This window comes from Gavialis gangeticus, unplaced genomic scaffold, assembly GCF_001723915.1.
Source record: "Gavialis gangeticus isolate Ggan-Ray unplaced genomic scaffold, GavGan_comp1, whole genome shotgun sequence".
NCBI classification, from domain to species: domain Eukaryota; kingdom Metazoa; phylum Chordata; order Crocodylia; family Gavialidae; genus Gavialis; species Gavialis gangeticus.
Genome location: NW_017729018.1, coordinates 7,580,710 through 7,598,895, shown reverse-complemented (window position 1 = coordinate 7,598,895; position 18,186 = coordinate 7,580,710). Strand labels below are relative to the sequence as shown.

At 53.8% G+C, this 18,186-nt stretch overlaps 1 protein-coding gene across 3 annotated transcripts in view; it reads right to left on the bottom strand.

Annotated features, from left to right (window-relative positions):
* Nucleotides 1-18,186, bottom strand: part of ADAMTS10 (ADAM metallopeptidase with thrombospondin type 1 motif 10) — a 79,973-nt gene that overhangs the window by 14,283 nt on the left and 47,504 nt on the right. For all 3 annotated transcript variants that reach the window (XM_019513350.1, XM_019513353.1, XM_019513351.1), the window contains exons 11-15: nt 17,743-17,850; nt 14,628-14,773; nt 13,699-13,762; nt 13,118-13,220; nt 1,641-1,774 (exon numbers count right to left, since the gene is read on the bottom strand). In XM_019513350.1, the coding sequence (XP_019368895.1) occupies nt 1,641-1,774; nt 13,118-13,220; nt 13,699-13,762; nt 14,628-14,773; nt 17,743-17,850 (555 nt within the window). The remainder of the gene's footprint in view (nt 1-1,640; nt 1,775-13,117; nt 13,221-13,698; nt 13,763-14,627; nt 14,774-17,742; nt 17,851-18,186) is intronic.

Here is an 18,186-nt window from a genome sequence, read left to right as displayed (position 1 = left end):
ATGTAGATGTGCCCACTGTTAAGTTAGTGCTACTGCCTGTGTAGAGTGGGGCATGGAGGTGCAGCCGGGTGAAGCGAGTTGCTTCACACCTGTCCAGGGCAGAGCTGGGCTTAGAGCCCAGAAGACATGCTAGAGTCCAGCCTGTGCCCGCAGGTAGGATGGTCGTTCAGCAGGATGGCTTGTTCCTGTCCATTAAGTCCCTGGGGGTGTTGGCACAGAGAGGGAGCCCCACTTTAACTGCTGGAGTGTGGGTTCTCATCTGATGTAGCCTATGTCCAATGCAGGCACTGAAGTGGAGCACCAGGCATGGCAGAAATGCAAGTCACGGGTGTAAGCTGCCATCCCGGAGCCCCAGAGCCACCAGCCCATTGGGGTGGCAAGGATCATGCCCATCAAGCTGCTGGCAGGTTTGTACTCGGGTGGCTGACCCAAGCCGACCCCTCTGCCTCCCCGTTTCCACTGCTATTTGTCCCTGAGCTGGCTGGATTCGAACTGGTGCGGGCGTCTGTGCTACAACCGTGCCTTCATTTTGCTGTACACACATATCTACACAAAGAGGCAGATTTCAGAGGCACAGGCAGGGAGACAAGCAAAGGCAGAGGGGCCTGCTGCTGGGGGAGGTTCCCAGGTCCTGCAGCTCTTCTCCTTCAGAAAGAAGCATTTATAGACCTCCAGATACTATTTCAAAGCACCCAGAGGAAGGAAGGTTCAAGAGGCTGATCATTAACCCAGCCGAGGACCTCACCTCGCCCTTGGGGAACAGAACAAAGAGCAACGCCTGTTCCAGAGCCTGGAGCAACATAAGAAACAAAGAAACGTCTGTGCTCTTGCTCCGCAGGGCATGTCCCACAGGTGAGCCAGGTGCTTTGGGTAGTGACGGGAAAGCCAGGACCCCAGGAAAAGAAACTCTTGGCTTTCCTCTCCATCAGCTGCTGATGGCAAAATATAAGATCAAGCAACAGAGGAGCCTTTCTTTCCCCCATCTTTAATCTGTCTATCCCTCTCCCTCCCTCCTTCTGTTCGTCAAGCAGGCACCCTGCACCTGTCTCCGTCTGTGCCCCTCTGGCTCAGGAAGGTGTCGAGTAGCTCACACAAGGAGGACAATCCAGAGGTGCCACTGGGCACTCGAGTGCTGCGGGTGGCAGTCACATGTGGGCCAGCATCACTGGTACGCTGGCAGTAGTGCAGCTGCTGCCCCTTTTGCACCTGCTCCACACCCGCTTTGTTGCACTACTGGTTGAACCATGTCAACGACCAATGACGGTAGCATGTTTGGCGTGAGGGCTTCAAGAGAAGCAGCGAGGTAAGAAAGAGCGTGCTAAGAAAGCCAGGGCAGCCAAGGAGCGAAGGAGCAGAAGGAGAAAGGAGGCAGGGTGTCCCAAATGCAGGACCATGGTCACCCTCCTTGAGCTGCAGGGATGGGAGGGCTGTGTGGACCCAGCCTAGAAGCAGCCTTTAGCGGCCTCAAGCCCAACTGACGTCACTGCTGAACGTCAGGCCCCACTGCATACGTCTAGGGTTCACGGAGGCCACTGCTGTATTTTCCACGGACAGCATTGGGATGTGGAGACTCCAGGAGGGAAGCACCTTCCAGGGATCCCCAACCCACCCTTGGTCCTTCTCCAGCAACCAGAAGGTACCTTGCACTCCCCATTGACGCAGATGTCATTGGAGTCCTGCCGGCAGGGGGTCCCATCCACCACAGCCGCAGCCCTCTCCGTGTAGAAATTGAAGCCCTCGGCCAAGCAGTTGAGGGAACAGGCTTTCACACCCCCTAGAAGAGAAGAGGAAGACCATTCAAATCACTCTAGACCCAAGGGGCTGGCTCCACAAACACAAAGGCTAAGGGCAGAAGTTACACACAAGTCATCAGAAACTGGTTTAAACCTGGAAGAGAACAGAAGATCAGTGCACATAAACCAGTTTCAAGCTGGCTGAAGCTAGTTGAAGATAAACCTGGCTGAATGTCAGATCAGACCCAGCTGATCTGGGTCAAAGCGATGGATGAAACCTCTGTCCCAGAGCACAGAGGGCAGAAAGGATCACAAGTTCATCACTGGGGAGCTGCCACCTTCACCCCCGTCTCCCCTCCCGTTATCCTAGTCCGTGCACGACCAAGCTAGGCTCAGGCGTCTAAGAGCTGAAGCTGACCCACTGCTAGGATTAGGCCAGTAAAAAGGCATGGATGGGAAGGAGAAGTCTGGGTTCAAGACTCAGTCCTTCACTTCGGGGACATTACAGAGGTCCTAGCTGCAGTTGCTAGCAAGGGAGCTTGCTTCCCGTGCCTGTGCTGCTCTCTACTGCTCACGCTGGGGACTGGAAGCCCAAACCCGGAGGCAGTTCTCTCCTATCCCCATTGCTGCGGGGAGGAACAGGTCAGGCTGCCAAGTGGTCTCCTGGATGCATGGCCTGGGGTAAGGTGACACAGAGACTGTAGCTTGTGTGAGACCCGGGCTCAGGAGATGAAGGTGGCATAGGCCCATGCGTACAGACAGGCAGACGGCAGGTATGCAGAGACCCCGGGAGCAGGCAGGTCTCCCGGGACAGACACAGCCAACAGTAGCAGCAGTTTCATCTCAAGCAGGTCCCCCGAGACGAGCATGGAGTTCCCCAAACTTCCCAGTCTCTGGATCCTGCAGCCTCCGGGGGGAAGGCGGGCAGACACCCAGCATCTGCCGCAGACCCTGTGCTGTGCCTACACAACCCCCCAAAGGGCAGCAGTGCCATCCGAGAGCCTGTCTATAGGCCATTATCACTGTAGGTCCCAACCCCCCACTGAGGGAGGCTTGGGGAGGGGCGCCTGAACGTGGCAGCCTCGCTGCCTGGCACACACAGCACGCAATCGGGAGCCATGTGACCTGTGCTAATTCCCGGAGGAATGTGTTAGGCCTCCTGAGGAACTGGTGCCTTTGTATGAACTAGAGCCTTTAATCAGGGTTGCAGCACGGCCATGAGCTGAGCACGCTCGGACCCCTGCCTTCCACCCTGTCGGGAGCATGGCATGGGGAGGAGAGGGGCCACTACCCTCCCACCCTGCCCTTGGCATTTGAGCCTGGATTCCCCCATCACCATTTGTAGTCCAGCTTTGGATGAGGCCAGAGAGAAGCCGACCTGCAGGGTGGATGCACCCACTGACACCCAGGTGAGGGCAATGATGATTGCAGCCACAATAATACCTTGCTCTGGCCTATTCATCCCCGGATCTCAAAGCGCGTGGCAAAGGCCACCCCTGGCCTCACGGGTAGGGCAATGGGAAGGAAATGTGGATAGTTAAGGGGAAGGGGAGATGCCTGTGGGGTGCAGCAGGGGAAATGGCAAAGCAGAAGGTTGTGGGGTGAAGTAGGTAACCCCATTTATGAGCCCAATTCAGCTCTCGCTGCGGCCAGGGATGGCAGGACCGGGTCCAGATTTGCCACAGGGCTGTGACAGAACACGTCATGGGATGAAGTCTCACACCTCCAAGCTTGGCTGCTATTCTGCAGAGCATGGGAAAGTTGACCGCTCTCTTCCACCGCATCGGTGGCTAAGCTGCCTTGCAGTTTCTTCCCGTGCTGCCTTCTGCAGGATTAACCCATGCTGGGGGCAGAAGGGATGAGCAAATGGAAGGATTTTCAAGAGCAATTCTCCCTCTGGTTTAGAAGTACCATATAAATGCAGGGCTGGAAGAGATTTTCCGAAGTCACCCAGTTCACCTCCCTGCTCAGCAGGATTAGATGTTTGTGATGGAAGAAACTGGAAGAAAATTGTAAGAATTTCCATCTGGAGAACAAGCTGGAGGCTGTGGCAAGGTCAGAGCAGATGAACAACGCTACTGTGCAGTGGTGACGAACTACTGCGCAGTAACTCATTGCTACTGTGCAGCAGCATCTCAGAAAATCCGGGCGGTGACGGCACTGCACAATACTGCCGGTTACTGCACGGGCATTTAGTACCCGGTTAAGCAAGTACTAAATGACCGCATGGTAACAACTGCATAGTCCGCTGCTCACGTAGATGCAGCCGGTGGCTATTTTTCTCCCCTGGCACCAGTGATGCTACCTGGTTGGGTGAGGACACATTCAACTGACATCTGCAAGCCGTTACTGAACTTCAAAGGGGCAGATGCAGGGACAGGGGGCCCAGCTGCATCTCAAAGCCTGCGAGTTCAGTGACAGCAGCGGAGGGGGAAGAAAGAGCCACGCCGGGGGAGGAAGGAGATGGCTGAGGGGAGCTCAGCTGGCTCAGAGGTTAGCTAGCAGTTGGGAACGATCACTTAATCCAGACCGGGGGGTCCCTCTGAAAGCGAGTCTCCACGGCCCACTCAGTCTTCAGCTTCTCATTTGAAGTCTGGCAAATTCGGACATTAAATACCGGACCCCTCACTCCAATACTAGATATTTTTAAGTCAAGGTTCGGTGTTTCTATAGAAGTTACATTCCAGCTCCGACCGGAGTTATCTCAGGGAGAAACTATAGCCTCTTCTCTGCAGGAAAACAGACAAGATGACCACCATGGTTTCCTTTGCTGTCTAATCTACAAACCTGAGCTCATTCGGATCCCGTCGCAAAGACGCCCGTCCGTTGGAACGCAAGTGAGATCACTGCTGTTTCATGGAAGCCGCTAAATCATTACTGCTGGCTAGTGATATTGGGATATTAGGTCACCTCGGATGCATTCGGACTCATGGCTTGAAGGCTGGAGGCTCAATGTCCCACCACCAGTCCCTGAAGCCTGCTGGTCCTCCGCTGCAATTTTCATTTTCTTGGCCACGGTATCCCAAGCCTGTCCTTTTCCAATCAGAACTGGAAGCATGAAAAGCACAGCTGCATCCTGTAAGCGTACGTTGGGAGGTGCCCAGGAGGGAGCCTGGCAGCGAGAGCCGGCAGTCGCTCGGTCTAATGTAAGGGCTCAGTTGCCGGCCTGTTGGTGCAGCCCATTCCTCTTGAGTAGACATGGCCAAAGGATCGCCCAACTTGACCTTCTCAAATTCACGTTGTGCTCTTCTCTAATTTCTCTTACTCTTCACCTTGAAAGCCAAACTGCCCCAACCTTGGCAGTTTCTTCTGACTCCCCGCTCGCCCGGGAGACCACCCGTTCCAGCTGTCCTGTCCTGGGAGGCTTTCTCTGTGATGAGGAGCCTCGGAGTGCCTGAGTGCCCTCTCCCTGCTCCCGGGAAGGACTCACCATTGAGATGTACAATGGCAATGGCATATGCATCGCCTCGTCTCTCGTCCGTCCAGCCTAACACCCTATCGGGCATTTCTGCCCGGTGCTACTGGGCAGTCAGGAGGTGGCTTGGCCGAGCTGGACAGTGACGACACCTAGTGACGAGTCAGAAAAGCCCATCAGTTTGCCCAGGGAGGTTAAATGCAACACAGGGTCCGTTGGCCCCAGAAGAGGCCCCTTGCTTTTCCTTTTGTGTCTATGACTTCTTTAAGGCAGCCTTTCTTCCACCACTCGCCTACAGGATTGATTACACAACAAAGTGGAGCAGGGAAACAGCCAGACACAGGGGTTCATTTCAGGACTCTCAAATGTTTTTTTAAACTGTTACACACACACACACACACACACACACACACTCACACAGTTTCTCCTCCTTTCTGGTCTCTGCCTACCCTGTAGGAGAAATGAGACCAAATGCTGGCACCTCACTCCAGCTCCCTGTTAAGCAGCTCAACCATGACACAACCATATTTCCTCTCTGTGTCTGTGTGTCCTCCACTGCTGCAGTTTCTAAACCCTCTCTTTCCTATAATACTCCTCCGGTTGTTGCTAGCTTAGACCCCCGCTCACCGTGCAGCAGCCCAGACTCCTGCAGCAGCAACCAACCCAGAGTGCAATCGTCACAGGCTGGAAAGAGGAGCCAGCAGGGAAAACTGGAATGAAAAAAAATAACAAGAGGGAGAGAAAAAAAAGAAAGAAAAAGGGACCTGGGCCTGGCGGCGTGAAGGCTGAATTCTTTCCTTTGCCTTACATGCCCCAGCTTTGTTACAGCGCCTGCAAACGTGGGGCACAGTGTGAGAAATGGGGAGCAAAGGAAACGCTGCCATGCATTTCTCACACTGGATGCAGCCAGGCTACAGTTTGCAAGGATCTTGTCCTGCAATGGAGATGCTCTCTGTGTTTTCCTCATTGCCTTTGGTGTCTTACAGCCCAAGAAGATTTTTTTTTTTTTTTTTGGTGTGTGTGGGGGATTTTGCTTAAAACCTTTCAAACTTGACCTTCTCTCTAAATGCAATCAAGAGAGACAGAAAGAGAGAGACTTGCAGCTGTGGCCAGCTCAGCCTGGCTCCTGTCTTCCTATGGCACACCAGCATCCTGCCTAAGTCTTGGCTCTGGGGCTGTGCATAAAGGGAGCCCAGCTAGCAGACAGGCAAGCTCACTGGGCAGGTGAGTCGGGACCGCCACTTCCAGCAACAAAAGATCCTGATGCTTCCCGGCCTGCCTAGCTTGCTGCTAACTGCAGAACCAAATTGTTTTTTCTGCTCTGCTGAGCCACAGCTGGCGAGGCGAATAATCACCTTGCTCAATGGGCGAGACGAGAGGGGCACGGCAGCTTGGACTCTGGGTGGCAGAGAAGGGGAGATTTGCTCCCAAGGGTGAAATGGGACAGAAGAATCGAAAGCAGATTCTGTCCCCTCGCTCTCGCCGCTGGCACCGGCTGTGGCCTCTGGTGACATGCAAACGCCAAGCCTCCCGTGCCGCGTTGCGGGATCCTGGGGGAGCGGACAGGCAGCAGGACTGGGATCCGACAGCCGAGGCGCTCTCTCTATCTCTGTTCCTCGCATGCTCCAGACAAGTCTCTGCTAGTCTCCGTTTCCCCTTCGTGTCTCTGCCTCATTAGGGTCAGGGAACGGTTTTTCCTCCGGGTACGCACAGCAAATGCAGAATTAAACCAACATTTCACTCTGGGACCACGCTGCCTCCATCATACCCCTCGCATCACAGCTCCATCCCCGGGCTGTCACCTGGGTGCGTGGGGAAGGCACCTGCCTTTCATGTCTACCGCTCTGCTGAAAGCGAGCACATCTCGGGGTCTCTCCCAGCCTCCTCCCAGGCACAGCCCGGCATGGCCCAGTCTGGGAAATCTCTAAGCAGAAGGTGGTTTACAGGACCCATCCCTTAGCTGGCTGTTTGGCTGGGAGAGTTCCTCTTTCCTTTGAAACAACCAAAATATTGCTTTCCGAGGGAAACAAAATGGGGGAGGAGGGTTGCGGGGGGGGGAAGAAATATCCTCCTGCCCCCTTCTCAGCATTGCTCCTTCAGGGCCCAGTCCAAAGCCCACTGAAGCCAGCGGGAGTCTTCGCACTGATTGCATGCGTGTTGGCCAGGCCTGGATGGGCGCTGCCTCGTGAAGCCTTCCAAGCCGCGTGTATCCGAGGAGGAGCATGGCAAGCCGGCTGCACTCCCACAGACCAGTGGCAGCACAGGCTGATATCCCTGCTCCGGGGCCAAGAGAAATAAATAAACAGGCCTCGACACAAAGCTACTCAGCTCTGTCCCGAGGCACGAGACAAGTTGCTTGCTAGAGACTCCTTGTTCTTGGCTCTGGCCGTGGGCATCCTGTTTGCCCTGCTTTGTTCAGGATGGCCCATCCCTTTGCTCCTCCACTGTCCTCAGGCCCATGGAAGACCAATGCCTTCCTTGAAAGCCTCTATTTGTAGCATTTGCAGTGATGGCACCTGCAAGCTTGGGATGCACCGACAGTGGCGTTGCATGCCCTTTACACAGAGACAGTGTGGAAGGGCTTGCTATGCACCGGGGAATGACTCAGGGCTGGCAAAAGACACCAGCCCTGGAGACATGGCTCTGATCTCATCCATGGACCGTGTCTGGGGGAGTGGCTGCTGCACCCGGGCAAAGGGTCCAACAGTGTCACTTTTCTGAGTGTTTTGTGTGTTTGGTTCATCAGAAAGAAAACGGAAATGAAGACGCCCAGCAAGTTGCACAATGCACTTGTCTCCCCGGGGCTCCCTTGTTGGACGCAGCCAGGCTACATTTTGCTAGGATCTCGTCAGCTCAGCAGGGTCAAGGCCTGGTCATGTCTGGATGGGGAAACAGCTCGATGCTGCAGTTAAAGGAGGTGGCACTTTGCTGCAAGTTTGCTCTGAAGTAATAGCTCGACGTGGCCCCAGTGGTGCTGGCCTGCTGTAGTTACCACCGTCCAGGGGACGGACAGGATGGAGGCTCAAAGTCCCCCAGGAGTGTTTACCCGGGTGTCCTGGTGCTCCAACAAGGGTTATATGACCCAGTCAAACTCTGCCCTGGCTTATACCTTCTGCAATCCCACCGAGGTGAGCATGGCATCACCTGCACCTGCTCAGCCACAGCTTAAACAGCACGATTAAGGTCAGCATTTAGATGACAGTGTGATCCTTGAGGCAGCCAGGGCAAGATTTGCCTGGTTCTGTTTCATTGATTTCCACGTGCAGCTTCCCTCCTTCCTTCCTGGAGCTGCCCCATGGCAGAGCCAGGAACCCAAATCTGGGTGATCACCCTTCTGGGACAGATGTGCACCAACGCCACAGCAAAGCACTGACATGGCAAACGAACCGAAACGATGAAAGGCAGCGAGCTCCTGCCTCCAGGGTGCACGGCTGAAACAAATAAAGAAGTACGACGAACACATATACCTCATCTTGGCGTTCACACTGGCTGGGGGTGGTCTGCGGTCCGGCCCCTGGCATTGTCTCATTCCACCTGGCTGGCAGCTCTTCAGTGACGGATGCCTTACGGGCCTCATCATGGTGCTACGGGTCCTAATCCATGTTTGTAAGAGGCTTTTGTGATCCTCAGATGACTTTCCAAATTAACAGTATTAATTCTGTGCTTTACCCTCTCCAGCTAGACTGGAGATGCCCAGGCAGGGCTGCAGACTGACTCTCACCAGCATCCTTTGGAGCTGGGTTTCCCCACACAGGACTGGGGAGGGCAGCCCAGACTCTGCAACTGGTCATTTCTGCTCAGCAGTTTCCAGTGGGAAATGGGGTTTTCTTCCCCACACACCTCATGCGATGCGTGCCCCGTGCGGGATCTGCACGCGTGGCCCAGCTTGCATGTGGCATGCAGAGCTAAGGGGAGCACGAGCTGCTCGGGCCAGACGGGCCCTGCGTGCTGGCTCTGGTGCATGGGGCTGCTCCAATCTGGTCTGCAGACCAGCCCCGCGTCCCTCTCGGTGGGTGGATGAGTTTGACACCCGCGGGCCAACTGAATCAGAGGTGTGCAAGCTTTCATGAGCAAAATCCTGCTTCCATCAGGTGCACTGAAACTAGTTACTAGAAACTAGTATCGATCACAGCTGAATTGGGCTCAAAGGGATCAAGAAGGAGATGAGGATGAACTGTATATGGTAGTACCTAATAGCCCTGGTTGGGGCAGATGCTTTGTAACCCCACTGTCCTCTCCTATGGTGCAATCTTTTGGCATCGATGTGGTTGCACAGGCAGAAATGAAACCCATCCCAAGCTCTTTTAATGTGGTGATGTAAGAGCCAGGAGAAAGCCCGCTGCCCCTTTCCTACCTGCATGGGCCCTGCAGGTGTAGAAGGGTGGAAGGCTTACTCGTGTTAGTAATATGGACAGACGCGGCTGTGACTACATGCAGGGATGGGCCTGCTGTACAGGAAAAGGCCGTTTTGACATGGTCCTTCCTAGGACAGCTGATTCTCCAGGAAATCTTTCCAACTCTGCATCCTCTTACGAGCAGAGGGGAAATAAAAAGGCGGCAGTGCCCCAAAAGACGAGGATCGCCGGTAAATGGCATGCCAGCTCCAAACAAAAGAAAGGCTTGTCCAGAAAACATGAATCAGGCTCAAAACCCTGGGCTCCTTTGCTTTGCTCCGCCATATCCAAAATCAATAAGAACAAGAACCAGGCTGGATATCGGCATTTGCCCACAATGCTTTGCACGGAGGATGTGTGTTTGTGCCTCCTACTCATCCCGTGCCATCAGGAATTGAAGCGCATTGCTGTTTAGGATGAGCAAGCCCTCCTGTTTGCAGCAGGCCCCTGTCCTCGCCACCCCCCTCCTGACCCGAGCGCTGTTCCACTCTCCTTTGGCTCGGGCCGGGGCCGAGAGCAAATTGAATAACTAAGCGAATACAATTAAATAAACAAACAATTAAAGCCGCGCTCCACGAGGTATCTGCTGACTGTTAAAGTCTGAACGGCTGAGCTCAGCGCTTCTCGCTGGGCCCGTGCATCCTACGCTCCTGGGGTCTGGGCTCCGGGACCGTTATAAATCACCGCCAGGAAAACACGCCGTGCCGGCCCCATGCAAAACCCGAGCTCCGCTTGCCAGCGACCTGGCGGCTGGCGCCAGCTTTCAGCAGCCCGCTCCTGCTCTCCCGAGTCTTCGGCAGAATCGCCGCCCCTTCCCAGTGCAAATCACGCGCTTGTCAAGCTGCCAGTTCCCCATGCAGGGGACGGCTCCTCCTTTAGCCCAGGCAGTCACAACAGCAGTGACTGCGCTGCTCGGGCTGGCCTTAGGGGGAGTCCTGACCCATTTGGACCCCATGCCAGCCCCTCGGCGTGGCACTTGTGTGGGCAGAGTGGCAGCATTGAGGTGCAAAGGCGAGCATGGCAGTCACATGGGAGCGGGCACGGAGCCGAGAGCTGGCACTAGCTCTCCGACAGGAGCCTTGCTCAAGAGGGAGGAGGAAGAGGCTTTGAGGACTGGACTCCCCGAGGGCATGAGGCAACCGCCAGAGGAACAGCTCCAAGACAGCATCCCTGAAGGGGCAGAGGGTGCTCAGGAGAGATCTGGCATGGAGCAGAACGTGTCCTGTGGGTGCTCCAGGCCTGCCAGCAAGGCAGGGTTAGATGGCCAACATCCTACTGATCTCTGCTCACAGGCTTACTGTATGCCCGTGGGAGAGAAGGGGACTTGACCCACCTTCCTCGCAGGAAGACAGAGATGGGGTGGAGCAGCTCAAGCAGCCGGGCGAGAGGAAGGGAAAGCAAATCCACCCCGCTCCGGGACCCTCTGATGCTCCGAGAGCTGGTGACACCTGTGCAGGGTGAGGGGACCTGGAGCAAAGGCTTTGGGGTGCTGCTAAAATGTGGGGGTGAGCAAAACAACAGGGGAACAACGGGAGAAAAAGGCAGGACAGTGCGGGCACCTCGAGAGCCTCCTGGCCTCCCGTTTGGGGAACTTCTCCCTGTCTCTTCTCTTGTCGTGAATGGGCTTGCGTCAGAGGTGAAGTTGGGCACAGCGTAGACTGTCTTGATGACGTCGTGCCACACTCCCGCTGCGCTACACTGGTACCCAGGGTTTGCATGCCCAGGTGCTGCTGCTAGGAAGGGCACGCCGCACTTCGGCCAAAGATACTCCCAAGTGGAAAAATAACTAAGCATCCTGCTAGTGCCAGCATCACCACTGAGTGCTGGGGGTGTCCTCTGGGTCCCTGTCTGCCCTTGCCACCCTGTGCTTCGCATCTTTTCCTCTCTTACACCTAGTTGGTGAGGAGTAGGTCTGACAGCCATCACCATCCAATACATTCTCCGCCTCTGCTAACTGGAAAGCATGACTGCAGGTTGTACAATATCCCCAAGGCGTTCCTGAGGTCTAGGATACGGCACAGGAACAATTAGCCAGCAGCCCAGATACTAGACTAAGACTCAGGAGACTTCAAATCTAGTCCTTTACTTCTGCTTGTGTGATCACAGGCAATTCATTTCCCTTCGTAGTGTCACAGTTTCCCCAGCTGTTCACGGGGATAATGACACTGACCTCTGTACAGGGCTTTCAGGTCCATGGATGAACCCGCTACAAGAGCTGAACATGATGATTATTATTCACCATTGACCACAGCAAACCTGGACCTTAAAAGTCCCAAATGCCTTCCGGATATTAACTCAGGAAGCTTCCTAACCACCCGGGAGGAAGACGAGCTGTAGAAATGGGGAAAGTGAGTCACAGAGAGAGGCAAGGGCTTGGCTGGAGGTCACAGATGTGTCAGGGCTGTGTGAGCCGGCAAGGGCCCAGGTGCACGGGGCTAATTGTTCATTATACTCAGTCCTGTGTTCACACCATGAGCCCAAGCCTGTCCCTGAGTTGGGAGTCTCTGAGAAGCCCAAGCAAAGGCAAATCCATAATTCAGTTCCATCCCCCAACCCAGCATCCATCGGCGTCTTTGTCTGCCTGACTTACTGCTTTGCAATTTTATTACATTTTTATTGATCTATCCCTTGCAGCCTCAGCACATCTGTTCCTGATGCTGGGTCCCTGCTGGGTGGAAAGCTTATTTACACAGCTGCAAAGGATTTCCCCCCGTCAAGTTCATTAACTACATGAAGGAGACACACTGTTCTTTCTCATTATTAAAAGATTGCTGCCACACAGCCCTCCTCCCACCACTTTCTTCTAGCCATGTGTCTGCAGGACACATTCGAATGGCTCTAAGGGAAGAGAGGGGCACCGCCGCTACTCAGGCATCTTAGGTCCCTTCCCAGGTGGCTGCATATAGGACCTGAACTATGCAAAAAGGTGTGCAGCACCATGTGGCTAGGTGCATTATGGAGCGTCTCACCTCCTTTCCTACCCCACCAGGTATTGGCTATTGCCAAGCACAGGATATGGGACTGAATGGACTAGAAGTTTGCACTGCTCTAGTAATTCCCAATGCAATGTCTCTAGGTGTTGTGTTTATAGGCCTCAACGTTTAAAGAAACAATCGGACCCCGAGAAATAATCTGAACAGCTCAGATCCTGCTGGGTAGATATGTTTTCCTGCCCAGCGAGGAATTAAAGGGCACACTTCCACGGATAAGGGTGGCGTCACATTTCTGGCAGCTGGTCTGCGATGGGCAGCGTTTCAATCGGTGTTGTGCAAGAGTCACTCGAAGCATCCACGGAGGTAGCATTTAAAAAATAAGATGCCAAAGGAATGGGGCTGCACTGATCGCTGCACGGGTAGGGTTGGCTTGTGCGATGTGGACTAATGCAGGGAAACAATAGTGAAGTCGTGTGCGGGAAACCAAGGAGCACTGGTAGGAACAGAGACGTTTCACCCCTTGGGCGAATTGCAAATTGTTGCAGAAAGTGGGGGGAGAGAAGGGGGAAATGGCTCCCTGATTCTTCTGAGGGCAAGATGCAGCTGTATGCAGGAAAGAGCCCCGTGCCCTGTGCCACTCACCTCCCCGGTACGTCTTCCACGTGTAGTATTTTCCTCGGAAGGGAACATTATCGAACTCGGAGCACTGCAGCTCGCGGAAGTCCTGGGAGCCAGGAGGGCAGTCCTGCGGGGTGCAACAGCCAGGGAGATTAATGGCAAAGACCCCAGAACCCACAGGACACCTCCCAGAGCTGTGTTCAACTTAGCTTTAGTCTAAGCATTACTTCCTTCTCTCCTTCCCTTGCTAACACCTTTCTGGGCTGTGCTTCATAGTCCCTCTCCTTTCTGGCACGGGTAAGCAGTGCCCACACGCCACCCTCCTTTAACTACCCAGTGCAGGAGCACAGAGCTCCTTAAGCCCCTCTGAACGCAGTCTCTCCGATTGCTTCGTGACTGCTCTCCGTTCTGCCTCCAGCCCGTCGATACCTTTCTGCGAATCCCAACCCTGCGCACAATTCTCTTGCAAGAGGAATTGTCACCTGCCTGCTTTGTGACACGCTGCCTTGTGCCCGCACCTGCCTAGGCCTGGGCAACAGCCCTAGCGCACTGCAAGGCCATGCCCCACTGCCCACAGTCCCCCTCAGAGCCCTGAGTCCACTTACGTCGGTGTTGCACGACCGGTAGCGCTTCCGTTCGCCTAGGCAATATTTCCCTCCAATGGTTGGCCTTTAAATAGGGAAAAAGAGGGCGGCTCAGTGCGGTGGGCCATGCTGTGAACACTTACTACCATAAGATGCAACTTGCACCCCTTCCACCGACCTGCCATGTGGCAGCGCTCTTGTTTTTTCCATAGCTTGCAGCCTTTGCTGCAGCACTGTCCCAGGTAGGAGAGAAACTCCTGTTGTAGGGCTTATCTCAGAAGTGCAATCTTATGGGAAACCTAGCGTACTTCACATATGTAATCGGAGCCAATGCATTGTCCCATGAACCTGATGGTACATCTACATTGCGGCTGCAGTAGTGCTGCAGCACAGGGGAGACTAGGTTTAAACTAGGCAGCTCAGGGAGTGCCAGCCACGGAGCCAGGGCAACACAAAGACTGTACTTAGGTGGGTTTTTTTTACTTAGGTGGGTTTTGCAATGAGTTTCGCAAGCCCACCTTGAGCGAGGCAACTTGGAGCTGGGCATGTCTACAATATAGCACGAGTGCAGCAGTGACTGTGCTTTCACTCTACCCTCAGCACACCCACTTGTGTCCTGCAATTCAGACCAGGCGCTCTGCCTGTGATGATCTCCTTAGAAGCCAAGATCTCTGCCGAGCACAGACTGATTCTAGCTCCTGGTGATCTGCAGGGATGAGATGTGTTCAGGAGCTGACTTCCAGGAAACTCATCTCTCCAGACAGAGGACTGGAGCCTGGCTCTCCAGATCAGGCTGGCAAATACAGTGCTGCCCTTTGCTGCTTGGGGACATTGCTGCTTCATTCCCTGCCACTTGGACCAGTAACCCAGCCAGTCATGACGGGGTGAGGAATGAGACAGGGTGTCTACAAGGCAAGAAGACAGCTCAGCAGCATGAACAGTTCACCTACCTTGGGCTGTCACACTGGCGGAGGGAGGATGACACTCCTCCCCCACATGTCCTGCTGCACTCCCCCCAGGATGACCAGGTCCCCCAGGCGCCGTCCACTCCCTCCGGCCGTGTGCCAAAGGGCACGCACTCCCTCTTGTAGCACCACTGGGGAAACAAAGAGCCTTAAAGACCAAGAACATGCAACCTCCTCCCAGAGAGGTCCCCACCCCTGGGCCAGGGTAGCTGAGTCAGGCTGTAGCAGTGCGAGGGGGTTAGGACCATTCGTGGACATGAAGAGAGTCAGGTGAAGTGCTGGGTCTCATCCTGCTTGAGGAGGTGCAGGGGCTGATCACACATGGAGGCCACCCAAGGATGTGGGGTTTCCAAGTCACTCAGGGGTAGGTCTGACTCTGGGATCTTGGGGACCCGTTGGAAAAGCAGGGGGGGATCCCATAGCCACTCCTCGATGAACAAAAGGTGGAAGAGACAGGAGAAAGAATGATAGTTTAGGTGACTCCTTAAGGACTGGGGCTAGACTGGTTTTGTACTGCTGCCTATTGACCAGGCATGACCCTTAGATATACAGTTTCCAAGCATCTCCCAAGTGGAGGGGAGACCGTGACCATTTATCTGTTCCCAATGACCACTGCTATGGGGGCTTCATACCATTATTATCCATATGTTCTGCCGGGGAGCAGCAAGGGAAGGAAAGAAGACTTGAGGCAGACAGGGCAAAGGAGCCATCAGACATTGATCCTGGGATGGGGTGAGCCAAGAACGCCCTTCAAGCATTAACAACCTGCTTTCATTAGAAAGCTGAGTCTTTGGGGCTCCTAGCCCAGTTCTGCAGGTTGAGACTGTTCAAATGGGCATCCCAAGAGCACCCAATCCCTTTGGTGCTCCTCTGAGTAACAGGGGCAATAGCCGATTCATTTGGAAAACATTTTGGGTCTCAGAGATGGGCTTAAGCTGCACCATACCCAGACCCTGATTTCACTGGATGGAAGGGGAGGTGTGTTTGGAGTCACAGTTGCTTTTGAGAAATCTGAATGTCAATCCACATCTGGTCATGGATTTCCATGGATGGCTAAAGAAATGTGATTGCTTCCCTGGGGGGTCCATCTGACTGGCTGAATGACCACCCTCACTCTTGCCATCAGCCTGGTACATTGGGTCAGTATAAGTTTATGTGCCGTGTGTGTGAAATGCTGCTGCTCTGTTGCAGCAGTGGCACCAGGTGCAGAGCCCTGAGAATTCAGGCCTGATCTGCTCATCACAAGATGGGTAAGAAACACCCCTGGGGAGTGCTCAGAAAGATCCCCAAAGACAAAATCACTGTTTTCATTTAAATAAGGAGAGCCCCACCCTGGAGGCACCACAACAGTCAGACTTGGGTTGCCTAGATATCTTATAGATGCCTTAGCCTGGATGGCTGGTAGATCACAGGAGAGAAGTCTTTATGTGCCCCCTATAGTATAGCAGCGCCTCTCTTCTTTGCTCTAATCACTAGATCCTTTTCTCCCCTACCAGCCAATGGGGGAACTGCCAGCATTGACCTGAAGCAGCAGCTCTACAAACTGTTCCAGTCTGGGGGCTCGCCCAACAGGAAAACCAATGGGGGGAAATAGCCAAGGTCTTGCTAACCGGGAGCTCTGACTAATGGGGATTCAAATAATTAATACTGGCCAGTAGCATCTCACATGAGGCTCTCAAATTGCTTCATAACCACTAATGGGTTGAGCCTCATCTCATCCGGAAAACCTGTTTGTGCAAACAGTTATGCTGTTGCAGTGTTGGAAAGGGCAAAAAACGTGATGTGTACAAGTGCCCATAGTCTCCACAATAAGGGAGGGGAACCTGCAGTATAGAGAGGTGAAGTCACATGCTTAGGGTTACACAGGGAACCAGTGTCAGAGGTGGGACTGGACCCCAGGAGCCCAAGTGCTGCAATAACCAGACATATTGCTTCTCTTTGAAAGTGGGCTGCTTGTTAGATGGAAAGATGGCCAATAGGGAAAAGACAGAATGATGCGTTTTCAGACTCTGCCTCTTTTCCTGCATGTGAGACTCATAAGCTGTTTAAGAGTTTGAAGTTCATTCTTGACTCCTTTTGCAATGGCTTCCCCCCCCCCCAGGAAAAACACACCTCTGTTACAGTAGGAATGCTCCAGACCTCATTCTCTGTTACCCTAGACACCACTTGCAGCTAGCCAAGGCAGAGCAGGTCATTAGCACTTGGAAGTAGCTGTGCTTCACGCTTGATATGCACTGGTGTAAATGGCTGCACAAGAAGCTGGCAAACTGGGAATCAGGCCCTTAACATTTAAACCAGGAAATCCCTGCTGGGCCAGGTAGTCCTGTGGTGTCTGTTCCTGCCCTTCACTAGATGGCATGCAGCTGACCATGTCTGGAACGGATGGTGACAGCCCATTTCACAGGCTGACATTTGCTTTCAGCAAATATTCAAGCTTAAAAAAAAATCTCCTTACTTGAATGTTGGCACAGGAAATTCTGAGCAAACACAGAAGGGGTGTGAGCAGCATTAAATAAAAATTCACTTTCAAAATGAATAGTCTTGGAAAAAAGGCCACATTCAGCTGCACATGAAAAATGAGGCCTACTACTAATACCTAGCGCTTACAGAGCACTGTTCATGAGCAGATCTCAAAGTGCTTCAGCAAATAATTGTCCCAGTTTTACAGATGGGGAAACTGAGGCACAGAAAGGGAAAATGACTTTCAGAGGTTGGAACTGAACCAAGTTTCAGCCTAGCGCTCGTGCCACCATCACAACACCCCTCCTTCTGCCTTGCACCCCACTTCGGGCCTGTGCTATGGCTGATTCTGCCCTGAATAGACTTTGTGGTGAGTTCTCCAGGACTTCATGCTGGGATCACTGAAGAAGTCAGAGATGAACTGAAACACAGTGAGATCTGGGCATGGAGGCTCTTTGGAAAGTTCCAGCTTCCAGCCTTCCTCTCCAAGGACTACTCCTGAGCACCGGATGCCAGAGCCAGGGGTGGGCGAACCATGATCTTGAATCAGCCCCGCACTCATGCAAGCAAACAGTCAACATGCTCGTCATTGGGAGGACCATTCACTGCCAACTCACTCTGGTGCCCTCGGCTTCCTTACCCCCTTTTCAATGGTATTGGTTTGGCAAATGGTCCCCTCGGCTGCAGGTATGCTGTTGGTAATGCAGCGGTTGCTTTTGCTCAGACACCACAGCTCACTGCAGACTTCCTGTAAAGAGAGATGTTGGCAGGGGGTAGGGAGGAAAAAAAAAAGAAACAGATAGAGCCAAGATTAGGAATCACTTGCGGCTGCGGCAGCTGGGGCAGTGAAGCGGTGCTCTGGTGATCACGAGGTCTAGCTGGCTTGGGACAGTCTAGGACAGGGGCAGGCAATTATTTCGGGCGGAGGGCCACTTACTGAGTTTTGGCAAGCCATCGAGGGCCGCATGACAGGCAGCCAGGAGCAGCTAAATATTCATTTCCGACATTTTTAGGGGCCCCGTGGGCCAGACAGACTGGCCTGGTGGGCCGCATCCCGCCTGCGGGCCACATTTTGCCCACCCCT